The 14,298-nt window shown below is 36.4% G+C and overlaps 2 protein-coding genes across 2 annotated transcripts; one reads left to right on the top strand and one right to left on the bottom strand.

Annotated features, from left to right (window-relative positions):
* Nucleotides 1-9,656: 9,656 nt before the first annotated feature.
* On the top strand, nt 9,657-11,571 carry LOC6642289 (insulin-like growth factor-binding protein complex acid labile subunit). Its single transcript, XM_002064727.3, has 3 exons — nt 9,657-10,514; nt 10,590-11,183; nt 11,240-11,571. The coding sequence occupies exons 1-3, from the start codon at nt 9,657-9,659 to the stop codon at nt 11,444-11,446; spliced, it is 1,659 nt and encodes a 552-aa protein (XP_002064763.1). The 3' UTR covers nt 11,447-11,571.
* A 56-nt stretch (nt 11,572-11,627) lies between these two features.
* Nucleotides 11,628-13,772, bottom strand: LOC6642290 (long-chain-fatty-acid--CoA ligase heimdall). The gene is made up of 2 exons (XM_002064728.3): nt 12,673-13,772; nt 11,628-12,612 (listed from the first exon to the last, which is right to left on the bottom strand). Exons 1-2 carry the CDS (start codon nt 13,770-13,772, stop codon nt 11,637-11,639), a joined length of 2,076 nt encoding a protein of 691 aa, XP_002064764.1. The 3' UTR covers nt 11,628-11,636.
* Nucleotides 13,773-14,298: the final 526 nt, after the last annotated feature.

Raw genomic sequence — 14,298 nt, forward strand, 5'->3', positions numbered from 1 at the left:
AGGGAAGAAAAAATTCTGCGCTAATTAATAGTTTTACTTTTTTTAGCGGGAGTATAGCTAAGTCTAGCTATTTCAGGCGACATTAGTGTTGGCAGATTTTTAAAGCAGTGCTGGAAATAGTTTAAGTTTAGCGTTGCCAGATATCATGTGTGTTCAAGAATCTTTTAAGCCTTTGACAGAAACCCTTTTATGGTTGATAACGATATGATTTTGATTACCATTATTATTATCATTATTTCTAACCATTTTTGTTCAACCCTGGCAATAATCGTTTTTATATATGTATCCATCTTTGACTCAAACATCATTTTTTAACATTTTCTATGATTAAAATCATGCAATTGCTGAAAACCATAGATAGGTAAAATTTTTAAATGATAATTTTTTTAAAACGCCAATTAAATTGGCAATTGAAAAACTTTAATCTGTAAGTTTCGGTGCACTTAAAAATAGCTCGTTAAATTCTCATTTAACCGTATGAAACCAATACCAAAATCCGCAAAAGTGTTGTATTGACCCATATAACCAATGTCCATTCAATGCACATACCACAAAACCCTTCACACGCGGCGCGAACAACCCCCTCATCACAATGTCCATTTACCATTCGACCAGTTTCACATTGACCAACTCCTGGTTGGTGTCTGCTCCACTTGGCAGCTTCTCCTCGTACCATCAACAACAAAAACGGAAAAAAAAAAAAAAGGAGAACGCGCTGCTCAAATATTAATTCATATCAAGGTTTTGGCATTCATTTTCAATCCCCAAACCAAAGACCCGAGCCCAGCCTCTCAACTTCACTCCACTTCAGGCTCCCCGCAAAGCGAAATCCAACTTTGAAACCAGCTTGTCCTGTGCTATAGGGATCGTGTAATGAAATTTAAGCAGAATTGTAAACAAAGTTGTGCAATAAAATCAACAAACCGCAAATAAAGTGCAATTTAGAGCAGACCAGAGATGAAAAAGGAAGCGAAAAGGCTTTTTATATATTTTTATGCTCTTCGTTTTCTCTTCTGACTTTGCCTCAGCCTCAACTTGGGCCTTTTTCTTTTCTTTTCATTTTTCTTTCTTTCGGTTTTTTTTTTTCCTTTTTGTCAATAAGTTGCCAGACGTTGGCAGCATTTGAAGGCGTGGCTTTTGCCTGATTTTACGAGCCATTTGCAAAAAGTCCTTGAAGAGACAAAATGCAATCGGCTGACTGCAACTGAAAATGCAAGCCAAAAGACGACAAATTTTATATCAACTGTTTTGAGGTCTTGCCAATTGACAGTTCTTCTATCGTTTTGGCATTCGCTTTTTAGGCGAATTTGCAAGTTTCTTCATTGTTTCAATTTATCTCTGATTTCTTGATAATTTATGCACTTGGATTTTCGAATCTCAGTTATTTTTTCGCTTTGTTTGTCAGTCATCGAATTGATTTCGTGAGACTCAAACAAAAGGAAAACGAAAGCAAATATCAAGCTACCAAATTGTGTCGAGGACATTGACATTTCAAATTAACTAGAAAAATACCACAAGGATAAGAAGTGTATAAAAAATTTAAGTGAAGTTTAGTAGGTTGATTTTAAAAACAAATGGAAAATTCTCATACACTAATTTTAAACCCATCAGCTTCATGGTTAGTTGAGTGTTATAGAACTCGAGTGAACATTTCAATTATATTTTTTTTCTCAAATGTGTTGAAATGTCCTTAAGTCTGACTGTTTCTAATGTAGATTTAACTAAATTCGAGTAGCTCTTTAGTTACTATCAGGTCTTCTAAGTGAGCTTATTGCCTCTTTATATCTTTAAGACCAATTCTTTTCTTAATAAATGCTCATACCCACAGCATTTCCACAAAGATTTTATTCCGAGAGTCGTTATATTTCATAAAATGTCTCAGGGACATTTAAGCCAAAAGGAGGCCAAGAATTAACTCTAGAAAAAGATAGGAATTAAGATACGTGAAAAAGGATGTTTGGTTGTTCTTTGAATAATACTTTAGGGCTATCCGGTCCACCTTCTTTAAGTTGATAATACTCTACATCCATACTTAATACTTTAGATTTGGCACTTCCATTCGATTTACTTATTTTCAACAATTCAGTCATCATAAACTATATACAATATTTATCAGAATCTGGCATTTGAATACTCGTAAAATGTAATTTTCTTTCTGTGCAAAGGCTTTTATTAATTTTCTCTCACTCGTGTTGACTCATTGCAATGGAAAATTTTTTGCATTATTGAATGAATTTATTATGGCACAGACTCTCAATCATTCTTGTGTTTCATTGCAGTCATTACATTTGGTCTGCCTGTGGGAGAAGCGAGTCAGAGCGAGAGAGAGAGCGAGAATTTTAAGCCTGTCAATTAAAGGTTGTTGCACACGTATCCTTAATTGCCATGGCACTTGACGTTGGCGCATTAAACTCATTTCGCATTTTGCATAAAGCGAAATATATATGAAATATGATAAACGATGTGAAATGTGCTTTATTGGTCATTTCGATTCCACGCACGTCTACACTGATAAGTAAGGAGTGAAGAGTTTTCTTCGCCTGCGTTTTTCTTTTCTTTCCTCTCTCTCTCTCTCTCTCTCTCCCTTGTTGCAGCTGCACACGGACAAAGGGACACATCACATCACACTTTTGTGCTGGGCGAAAGTTTTAATCCTCCGGATGTTCGCTCAACTGCATCTTGCCTGTTGTCGGATGGGTTTTTGCACAGTGTGAGAGTTTTTTGGGTGGGTGGTGGCGGTGGGGGGGCGTGGCACCTGGAGTACCAGTATTTTCCATTACGCTCACTCGCTTTAATGCAATAATCCTTCGCATCCTTCGAAAGGAACACACGGACGAGTTGATAACAATTTCAATTTTTATGACAAGTCAACTTGCCAGCACGAAACCAAGCCAAAACCAAACCAAACCAAAGCAAACCAAACCAAACGAAACGAAACGAACTCGGTGGTAAACGGAAAATACAGCAACAGTGGCAGCAACTGCAACAGAGGCAACAACAGCAACAGCAACAACAACAACAACAACAATAACCATAATAATAACATGGCCGATTGCACCATTACCGTTACCCAACACTCCGCGCGACGAATCCATTTTCGTTCTGCAGGCGGTTATGATTTATTGGCATGCAACACGAATTCGTCTCGTCTGTCTGTGTGTGTGTGTGTGTGTGTGTTGTTGAGTGTGTGCAGTCAGCCATTTTCATTTGAGAGTAGTTTGGGAACAGAACGATGAAGGGTTTGGGGTTGGGTTTGTTATTGCCCCAGCTGAGATATCAGTCAGTTTCGACTTCCATTTCAGGACTCTTCTCATCGTCATCGTCATCGTCCTCGCCCTGTTGCAGACAACAATTCATTTTTTACTTTTTCCCCAAACAGAATTCTCATTGCATACTATTTGGCGCGTGTGCAACGAATGTTTGGGTAATTGCTGAATTGGGTAGAGTTGCATGTTATGTTTTGGGCTCTTGTACCTCTGGGATGATGATGATGGCAGAAAATGTTAGATAGATATTTGCGGCATTTTGTTAAATGATGATGAGATACCATTTTTGATACACACTCAGTTGACAAGATATTCCAATAGATCAACTAGGCCAACTCCATTTTAAATACTATCATATTCTTTACTTTTAAAGCAGAGATTAAGTTCTACAGATTATAATGGTAGAGTTGTAGTCATATTCATCCCCAAAGATTATTATTTTACTCATTTATTTTAGATAAACTATTACTAACTATTTGTGAACAAGCACTTCACATAGTTGTGAATTGGCTTAGACGATAACTAAATCGATATACTAACCTGGGATTCAAACCCAGATCCTCTTTGTAACTAATCAGACCCTTAAGACAGTTCATCTACAGAAGACTGCATTTTAGATAATATTTATTCAAATGCATGTGCTTCAATATTATTTGTTAATTGAGAATAACCAATACTCTTTTGGCCAGCAATTTATACCGACATCTCAATCAAGGAATCTACCTTTTTTTTAAGTTTCTTAGTATTTTTGTTTGGGCCAAAAAACAAACGAGTCTTTCTATTCCAAGTCCTTTTTATCAAGTCCCAGAAATTCCCTTTCGCCACTTGCTTAAAATTTATTGACATTTTATGTAGTTTAAAAAGAAATAGTCAACTTTTCTTGAAGAGGCCAATCTGTTAAGGTGTTAATATAAAAATTAATTACCTTGTTGAACTTTGATGACTTTGCTTGATCACTGATGAAAGCAACATTGATTCTCATGTGGTTCGTAGTTTATTTTCACAGTTTTTATGTCTCAACCTGCCTGAACTTCTATACAATTCTTTTCTCTTGGATTATACTTCAATTGTTCAGCTCATTTCGCATTAATTTCCCTTGAAATCTGGCTTCATTTTTCTACGCTATGAATTCTGGGTAATAAGCGCATTGTCCCTTTTCTTTTCAGCAGTTTTCTTCATTTCTTTTTTCTATTTTTTTTTTAGCTTCGTTGTAATTGCAATTCTTCAGAGCGGTTGTTTTCCGCCGATGGCAAAATGTGAGAATAAGCCAATGGAAGGGCAGCGACTCTCGACTTTTGTTGAAACAGCTTGGTGTTTCTTTGCCTTTTCAATTTTAATAGAATTTTCCTTTTTGTTGGACTTTTATTTACTGCAACGAGGCAGCTTTCCCTCACATACACACACACGATGAGAACGTCTTTTTCCAAAAAAAGTTTTCATTACAGGAAACACTGGACTGCATTTAGTTTGTGTTTCCTTTTTAGTTTTCCATGTGTGCCGAATGTGTATATATGTATATATTTGTATATATTTTGTGGGTATGTGCTTGTATTATATGGTGTGCAACAACAACAACAACAACAAAATTCGGCATGCGAACAATGAACGAGAACGTGTACATGAATTTTCGGGTGGCTGGGAAGGAAAGGAAGTTTGAGAATTTGGGCCGGACTCTGGACATGAAATGACTTTTTGTTCTAGTCCGGGTGGTCTCTGTTGACCGGCTGACGCTTTTCCGCCCGCATGCTTTTTGCATTTAATTTCATTTTTTCTGCCTGGGCACTTGCAACAAATATTTATGAAAGACCTGTGTGTGTGTGTGTGTGTGTGTGTGTGTGTGTGTGTGAGCAGGCTTTATTTTGGTGTACATTTTATTTGGTTACTCGTAATTCGTGTACAATTTTTTGTGGGCCTTGTTTTAATTGCTGCTGACAACGAAACTTTCAACAAATCAGAGTCAAATGTTTTCTCTCCATCCTTTTACGTGTCATGTAAAAAAAAAAGATTTGCAAAATGAATGACTACAATATGATTAAATAATCGCTATAATTTGTTAACGTTTTTACAAGTGAAATGTGTGAATATTAATTTGTAATACATTCATTTTGGGATTAGCTGAAAATACATATGTAATTTTTGTGAAATATGTTAATTTAATTTGATAGATTTCACAATTACAATTGGTATACAATGGTTTTATAACATTTATTACATACATAAATATATGACTAATATAACGTATACGCAGTGTGTACTATTTAGCATTGAAATGTTGACGGTAATAAGAATTGTGAGAATCATAATTTCAATTACAATTTGTATGTTTTAAAGATACTTCATGTATACAAGATATGTAAATATATCTTAGACCTTAGTTATAAGCAGACGTCAATCATATATACAAGAATATTTTCGATCGGCAGTACAAAAAAAAAAGCTAGCAAAGCCTTTATGTCTATCAAATAATCTATTTGGAAGGTTGACTTTGAGCTGGCTAACATGTTAGGTTTCAATCATTAAGTCTTCGAAATCTATACAGAAAAATATTTTAAGGAAGGTCTCTTGTCTTAAAATGAAAACACAGAATGATCTGTTACGTTTAAATTACAATTAATAAAAGGGTGAAACAATCTAAAACATATGATTAAAGTAGTTTCCCATTTAATTACTTTGGTCTCATAATTCCTTTAATAAATTCAAATTTATTGTACTCCTTTAAATCAATTCTTTCTGTATTCTTCAACAAGATAAAAAAAGAGTACTTAGTACAATCATAATAAGTAAATATTATGACACAATCATGTTCATTATGAGCCAAAAATGATGTGGTGTACATCCGCTAAGAAAAATGCCAAGAAAAAAACAATCTTCAAACTACAGAATATCAAATGCTCTTTAAGGAACTATTTCTTATTCAAAATAAAGACAAATATGAATTTACTTACTTTCGAAAGAAATAATTTCTATCGATGGCGTCTCGATATAAGATTCAACAATTAATAAAGACGAATAATCGTTACAAATTCTTATTAAATCTTGAAATTTCATATTCATAATTTTTGCTAAAATAAAAAATAAAATCGTCTGTTGAGAAATACCTAGAATATATATGGATTCAATAGGATCAGCAAACTTTTCCATAGATGCATTATTAGCATCTGCTGTAAATGACCTATAGCAAGTGTATAAAATCAGATGGCAGACGCAAATTTATTTTGCGGAACTAAATTGAAATAATTTTTGGCAGTTGAAATATGTACAAAAATATTTTAATACCAAAAAAGAAGAGGAAACGACATAGAGAGAGCTGAGGGAGAGAGACGGACAGCATAAGACAGCGAAAACAGAGTCCTAGAATCCGAGACTTGCATTGCCAAATAAAATGTGCAAATAAAAACGGTTCTGTAAGTGTGCAGAGAAATGCCCTATCTAACCTCACCCCATTTCCCCCTCTAGCACTCGTCTCGCCCATTTGCTCAGCAACTGCATTGCTTCTAACAAATATGTTGGCTGTCCTTTTCTTTTCTGGCAGTTTGCCAAGTTCTCACAATAAAAAAAGGACAAAAACGGAGATATAGGAAGTTTAGCATGGCGTAGCGAAGTTTATATACTCTTTCCATTTTGGGGCGGTTTACTTAGCAATATTATCTGGTAGTTTAACTAAAGTGCAGTGTTAATACATTTTCTTGTCTTCTGTTTATGTTCATTTTGTTTAGAAATATAATTTTATGACATTTTGATATTATGTTTTAATTCCCAAGAGATGAAGTCACCTTTTAATTTTGAATAAGTCGAAATGACTACACTTTATGCCTTGTAAAAAACGGCCAATTTAGAAATAACTCTAGGCTAGGGTATATAGAAAGAGAAGCGTCGAGAAGGCAAACAAACAAACGAATGTCTGTACAGACAAACAGACAGACAGTAGGACAGACAGTGGTAAGGAACATATTAAATTTGTCATTTTAGCCCAAAGTTTTTCAGTGTTGGCGGTGGGCGACAGTCAATTGCATGGCAATTTAAAAATGCATTTTCTTGGCCATGAAAAAAGTATTAAAAATAAAGTTATTTAGCTGAATAGATTTAAATTATATTATGTAAAATATTTTAAACATTAGTACCCAAGACTGACATTGGTATATTATACTATTTAAAGCGATGCCATAAGTTGCTATAGTGAGATAATAATGAAGCTAAAACTAACAGACAAATGTTTTCAAATTAAGTAAATTTAGTAAAACTTTTAAAACCTCGAAACGAACTTCAACATAAACAAAATCAACCTCTACCAACAAAATCATTCATTATGAAGTTGTATAACTTGTATAACAGCAGACAAAAATGAAATTAAAACATATGAGAGAGATTCCACCTCCATAAATAGTCAGCCTAAAAGTAGGCAAAATAAATTGTGCATAAATTCACTCTACAAAATTTGCATGAAATGAATAATGCAAAATATTCAAAACAAAAAGATCATGGCAAATTGTTTGGAGCGGTATTAATATGGTGTGAGAATTCGTTCATCCTCACTTCAATAAATTTCCATTAATTATTATGGAAAATAACAAGAAACCGAAAAATAAAACAAAAAAAAAATCACTCATTTTGCAGGTAAATTTCATTGGAAAATGAAAATTGTATAGCTGCAATGAATATTTCAATTAAAATGTGCAATTTCCACAATTGAAATCTCTGCTCTAACCCCTCCCACCGCCAACTCTCGCATCGTTCTCTCTTGGTCTGTGTCTGTGTGGAGGATTTATTTGTATGTTTGCTTTTCACCTGCATTTCAACTTTTACTTTATCCTATTTGCCTGTGGATTTTGACGGTATTACGGAAGCGACAGAGACCGTAAGAGACCGACAGAGAGGGAGAGCAAGATGGGTAGTAGAAAAAGCCGCAACAACCAATGCACTTAGCCCGAATGGACAGACAACACACACACACACACACACACACAGACCGACAGTCATCCATGGCATGGAAATGCAGTCCAAAGAGAAGAGAAACGATTATGACTATACAAATTTGCCTGTTGCGGCATTTTGTAATGTTTATTAATTTCGATTTTTGAATTTGAGCCAAATAAAGTTATTTGATATGGGCTGACAGGGTGGAGTTGCATACAGAAATACATACAAATTGAAATTGAGATACAAAAAAAAAAAGAAGATATATCTCTGGCCAAAAAACAATAGACATGAATGTGTAATCTTGGTTTTTTGGATTTGTGGTAGAGCCAATTGCAAATTGAAGCCATTGAAGTGCATTTTGCTATGATTAACAGGCAACTCATGGAGGAGCTACAAAACCCAAATGAATATAAATAATAGATATATAAATTGATTGCAGATTGATAAGTTATTTAAAATACTAGAAATTCTCTAATCAACATGAAATAATAAAATAAATAATATACGATTTACTTCTATAAATCTATTCAACAGGGCTGCAATTTCAAAATCTATAGAGTTTTAATGTTTTTAGAAACACGAAAATTATACACAAAATATTTAAATGGTTTGATTTCAATTTGTATTTATTTGTTGTGACTCACTAATTCAAAATGTTAAATGTTAAAAGAGATAAAATTTTACTGCTTACAATTATTATTTATTAGCAATCCTGAAAGGGGATAATCAAAAAGGATTGCAGTTTTTCGAATCATTTCGAATCAGAGGTAAAGAAACATTTTAATGTTTACGAAAATTTTAAACTCATATAAAGTTTTCGACGACCCAGCGAACTTTATTTCACATTTACCTTAAACACTTTCTTTTGTGACAATTCTAAAAGGTAAAATAATTTGTACTTTTTTCTTGTTATGCATAATTTCACTGAATGTAACTAAGAACTATGTGAATAATTTTAGCACCTAAAACCAACAAGCACATTTGACTATGTTTAAAACAAATTCCAAACTTTTAAACGACCTTATTTTTGAGAATCTGTTATTATAACCGTTTTACTTTTAATTTAAATTGTCTAATTTATAAAGTAAATAACTTATTGTAGGCTTAATATGCACTGACCGAACTATTAAGAGATATAAGTATTCACTCAAAAATAATTTAAGTAAAATGGCAAAAAAATTTTTAAAAATTGCCATCACAAATAACAAATTTTAATTGAAATTTATCATTGTCTCTCACAATAAACAACAAATACAAAATGAACAAGGCTGATTGCATTCTCAGTTCGCAACGGTAGCACCACTATTCGTTGTGTTGACTGAAGGGTATGTAAATATTGGGTCATAACAAATATTGTCCAGTTGTTCAGACTGATTAACTCTATCTTGATGGGCTGTCAGTCTACACAGCATCAGCTGCAATGAGATAAGTTACCTTAACCAAAGCATTGCTAGAGTTTAGTATCCAAACGAAATGTGCCGCGAGAACTACCGATTATTCTGGGTTTTTGTGTTACTTAGTTTTCACTCAACTTCAAGGGTAAATGCCTTGAAATTAAGTAATTGTAATAAGAGTGAAGTGACTTTTATACATGAGGCAGAAGTCCTGACTGAATTGAATTTGAGTAACTGTAATATTTCGCGCCTGGAAAATGCGTTTTTCCTTAAATTTAGTCATTTGTTGCATTTGAATGTGGAACACAGTGGTTTGACGCAGTTGGAGGATTACTCTCTACATGGCTTAATCAGGCTACAATCCTTGAGCCTCTCTCACAATAATATAAATGTAGTGCGATCTTGGTCTAGTGATCCATTGGCTGGTCTAACAAACCTCGATCTGAGTCACAATGTGATTTGCAGACTGAGTCCCAAAGCCTTTCAGCTCTATCCGCAATTGCAGCAACTAAATTTGGCAACAAATCACTTGGATACCATTGACCCAGATGCCTTCGAAGGTCTTGGGCATTTGAAACATTTGCATTTGAATGGGAATCGCTTACAGTTGATTGCAAGCACTTATTTCCAGAGTTTGCATCGTCTCTCTGGTCTAGCCTTGCAGCATAATTTAATTGAGAAAGTCGCAAAGGAGTCCTTTCAGAGCAATGCCCATTTGCGTAGTCTGAGGCTAGATGTCAATCGTCTGAAGAGCATCGACTTCCTTACCGAAAGTGGACTGGAACGTTTGGTTCACTTGAATCTGTCACATAATTTGCTAACAAACCTCAAATCGTTGAGTTTTGTCAAAAACTTTGAGCTACAAAATTTGGATTTGAGTTACAATCAGTTGAAGGACTTGTCTAACAACAGTCTCACTGGCTTAGAGTCCTTGGAGGTTAGTGTGTTGAAAACGAAAAAATATAAGTCGCCAAATCTAATTCTTATCTTATCTCTCTCTGTCATTTTGCAGCGTCTTAACATCAGTCACAATTTGTTGTCCCATTTAGTTGCTGATAGCCTAACGGCCCTTAACCCACTCTCGCATCTAGACTTGAGTTTTAATGAACTAAAGAATTTGACAGAAAAACTATTTCATGCCAACTCTCAGTTGGATGAGATTAATCTCTCGCACAATCAACTGCGAGAGATTCCTGTCCATTTACTGAAACATCAAACTCATTTACATGATCTGAAATTGGCTGGAAATTTACTTGAGGATGTCATTTGGCTACAGCATTTGCCATCTGCCTTGAATCGTCTAGCTCTGCGTTTGGATCTCAGTTCGAATCGGTTAAAGTCCATCAATCTAAGTGATGTGGTATACTTTCAATCGGTTAACCTGGGGAATAATCATTGGCACTGTGCCTGGCTAATTAAAAATATGTTACGTAAGCTACCCTCGACCCTTAATTTTGCTCGCTCGTGGTCCATTCTAAGCGATTGGTCAGATGATCTTTTGAGTGCCGAAGGTCTCGACTGTTGGGAGGATAAACAAAATCGTTCAATAGTCCTGCTCAATGTGGGTGGGACTCAAATAGAAAAGCAAGAAAAGTGTGAATGCGATGTGAGTAAATAAAGAGTAAACAGGAAAAATAATTATTATACTCTATCACTTTGCAGCAAACTTATGATGAATTGAATCCATCACCTCCACCCTTGACCTGGCCAAAAATTCCAACAGATCGTTTCGATTCACGGTCAGTGATCATCTGGATGCTGGTGGCCATAGCCATAGCATTTGCAGGTCTTCGCTGGCTTCGTCGATATGTGGACAAAAAGGAAAGATTGAAGAAAATGCAGGCCATGAATGGAGGATTAAGTAAATGAATAATAAGAACTTCACTTCTAATTTCTTCTTTTTTCTAGAAAATCTAAAGCCAAAGCGTTTGACTAAATTTCAATATCATTTTTATTAATTCTAATTTTACAAACTAAAATAATGGAATATATATGTTTAAATCTTGTGTGTTTTGTGTTATATAATACATAATATTATTAAGAGAAATGTCTACTTAATTTACTTATAGAGCCGTTCAATAACTTGAGCATATTTGGCATGAACAATATTTCGACGTATTTTCAAAGTGGGTCCCAATTCACCAGTGGCCAATGAGAATTCATGTGGTATTAAAGCAAATTTCTGAACTTTCTGCGCATTGGAAATGGCATTCTTATTGGCACGCTTGATGCCCGCTTCGATGGCTTCGAGAAGTTTTGGCTCCGCCTTTATAGCCAAAGCGGCAGTTAGAGCAGCTGCATCATTGGGCAATTGCAGATCACCCGATATGCCTAAAAGTTCCGAAAGACGCGTCTGATGTAGATCCAATTCATTCAACCATTCAATTGTCTCCTCACGCAATGCATCCAATGGTATTCCAGTCTTTGAGTCCGATTTGGTTTTCAGTGATATCAACACTGTGAGATATTTGCGATGGTCTCCGATTAGAATGACATTACTGACACAGGGTAATTCCTTCTTGATCAGTTCTTCAATGTGAACGGGTGGAATATTTTCCCCTCCCGCCGTTATGATCAATTCTTTGAGGCGTCCCGAAATTACTACATTACCATGCTCATCCAGATAGCCGAGATCACCGCTGTGCAGCCAACCATCTTCTTTGATGGCCTCCATAGTCTTATCGGGCTGTCCCAGATAACCCATAAAGTTACTGCGACCACGCATACATATTTCACCGTGACCATTAGCATCTGGTTCTTTAATCTCAACCTCCAGACCACAAATGGGTTGGCCAGAACTGAAGAGGTTTGTGATTTCCACATTCAAAGTGATGGCTCCACCAGTCTCCGACATGCCATAGCATTCACCCAAAGGCATATCCAAGCCCAGGAAGAAGTTCTTCATTTCATCCGATACAGGAGCGCCGCCAGTGAGGAAAGTTTTACAACTATCAAGACCCAACATTTGGCGTATGGGACGAACGACACGGGAGGCTAGCCAATATTTCGAAGACGAATATATAGAATGTTTCTCACTGAAAATCAAAACTTAGTATTTTTAAAGAGTTTTTTTGTAACATTTAAAAGAAACTTACCCCAATATGCTGGTCATTTGATGTTGGGCCACTACCTGCCGAGCCTTGGCTAAAATCAAACGAGAATATGGCTTGGCCTTGGCCTCGGCAGCAACAAGACGCTCTTGAAACTTCTCAAAGACACGTGGAACTCCAAACATTCTAGTTGGCTTGGCCTTTAGGAATGTTTTCACTAGAGTTCCCTTCAAGGCATCTTTATCCGCAAATGTAACACATCCACCATGTTGCATGGCCAGAAATATGTCAAAGATTTGAGCTGCTATATGACTCAATGGTAGATAGCTAACCATTCGCTCATTTCCCAATTCTATATTCCGCATAGACAGATCAATGGCTTTGGTGTCAAAGACAATGCTATCATGTGAGAGCATCACTGCCTTGGGTAATCCCACAGTGCCAGAGGTAAATATAAGCATCGCACATTCATTTGCACAAATACGATTCTCACGACACAAAAGTTCTTCCTTTAAGCTAATTGGGTAGACCTTCTCCATCAGTTTCTGCCAGCTGTAGTAGCCACTCTCCTGATTCACAAACGACTCGAATGGACCATGTAATTGTATGACAGTCTTCAGACGTGGCAAACTCTCCTTGATGGCTCTCAATTTGGCCATTTGCTGAGCATCATCGACCATACAAACGGTTGCCTCACTAGTATCCAAGACATGACGCACAGCCTCTGCCGAGTTGCTGGGATAAATGCCAGCTACCACACCACCAGCTCTTAAGGCTCCAAATTCGGCAAAGAACCATTCGGGACAATTGAAGGCCAAAACACCCAAAGAGCTGCGCTCCTCCAAACCAGCATCGATCAGCAAAAGGGCGACCTGTTCTACTTGTTTCTGATAATCCTTGTAACTCAACGTGGTCCAGCCTTGATCGCCAGCTCCTGGTGTCTCCCAGGTGAGAGCAGGATGTTCTGCATATTTTTCACAAGCCTCGCGAAACATCTGCGGCAATGTCGTTGGTGGCAACTCGGACAAGGGTCCGGTCTCACCCAAACGGAGTTTTACTCCCTCATGGAGTGAGGTACTCGTATAACTCGTGGCAGGCTTCAGTTTGCCACTGTCGATGCTCTGTCTTAGATCCACGTCGTTCATGCTGAAGGCTCGCACAGTAAATGAATGTCAGAACGTTCGACCGACCTCTATATATGGGCGAGTGATAAGAACGAGAATATACGAGAGGAGCCAACAGAAGCAACAGCAGGCAGGCAAGCAGACATATGACGTTGACCATAAATAGGTTACCGGCTCCGTATATACATACATATAATCTCTATTGCTCATAATGTGTCTCTTGAGATTTTAAAAAGCGGTGATTAGTCAAATGCTTGATGCTGATTCTACTTCTTCAATTGATTGACCTTTAGACGCACGTGGCCACCCGATTCTGGTGCTCTCTTATCGTTCCACCACCAAAAACTAAGTTGAAACCTCATTGGGTTTTTGGCTCCTAAGTTCAGGTTCCGGCTCTCGATCTGTTGCTTGGGGGCAATAAGATCAGCACATTTTCCCCTTTTTAAGATAACATGCTAGACAAAATTTTGATTATGGACCCACATTGTATATAAACAATAGTTTCATGTAGTAACAATTCATTTTATATTGAAGCTAGCAACATGAT

Source organism: Drosophila willistoni, assembly GCF_018902025.1.
Source record: "Drosophila willistoni isolate 14030-0811.24 chromosome 2R unlocalized genomic scaffold, UCI_dwil_1.1 Seg167, whole genome shotgun sequence".
Classification (NCBI taxonomy): domain Eukaryota; kingdom Metazoa; phylum Arthropoda; class Insecta; order Diptera; family Drosophilidae; genus Drosophila; species Drosophila willistoni.

Excerpts from the sequence above, each read along its gene's own strand:
- LOC6642289 (XM_002064727.3), top strand. The coding sequence starts at position 9,657 with ATGTGCCGCGAGAACTACCGATTATTCTGGGTTTTTGTGTTACTTAGT. Across the intron at positions 10,515-10,589 it reads CTGGCTTAGAGTCCTTGGAG|CGTCTTAACATCAGTCACAA; the intron begins GTTAGTGTGTTG and ends GTCATTTTGCAG. Across the intron at positions 11,184-11,239 it reads AAGAAAAGTGTGAATGCGAT|CAAACTTATGATGAATTGAA; the intron begins GTGAGTAAATAA and ends ATCACTTTGCAG.
- LOC6642290 (XM_002064728.3), bottom strand. The coding sequence starts at position 13,772 with ATGAACGACGTGGATCTAAGACAGAGCATCGACAGTGGCAAACTGAAG. Across the intron at positions 12,613-12,672 it reads CAAATGACCAGCATATTGGG|TGAGAAACATTCTATATATT; the intron begins GTAAGTTTCTTT and ends TTTGATTTTCAG.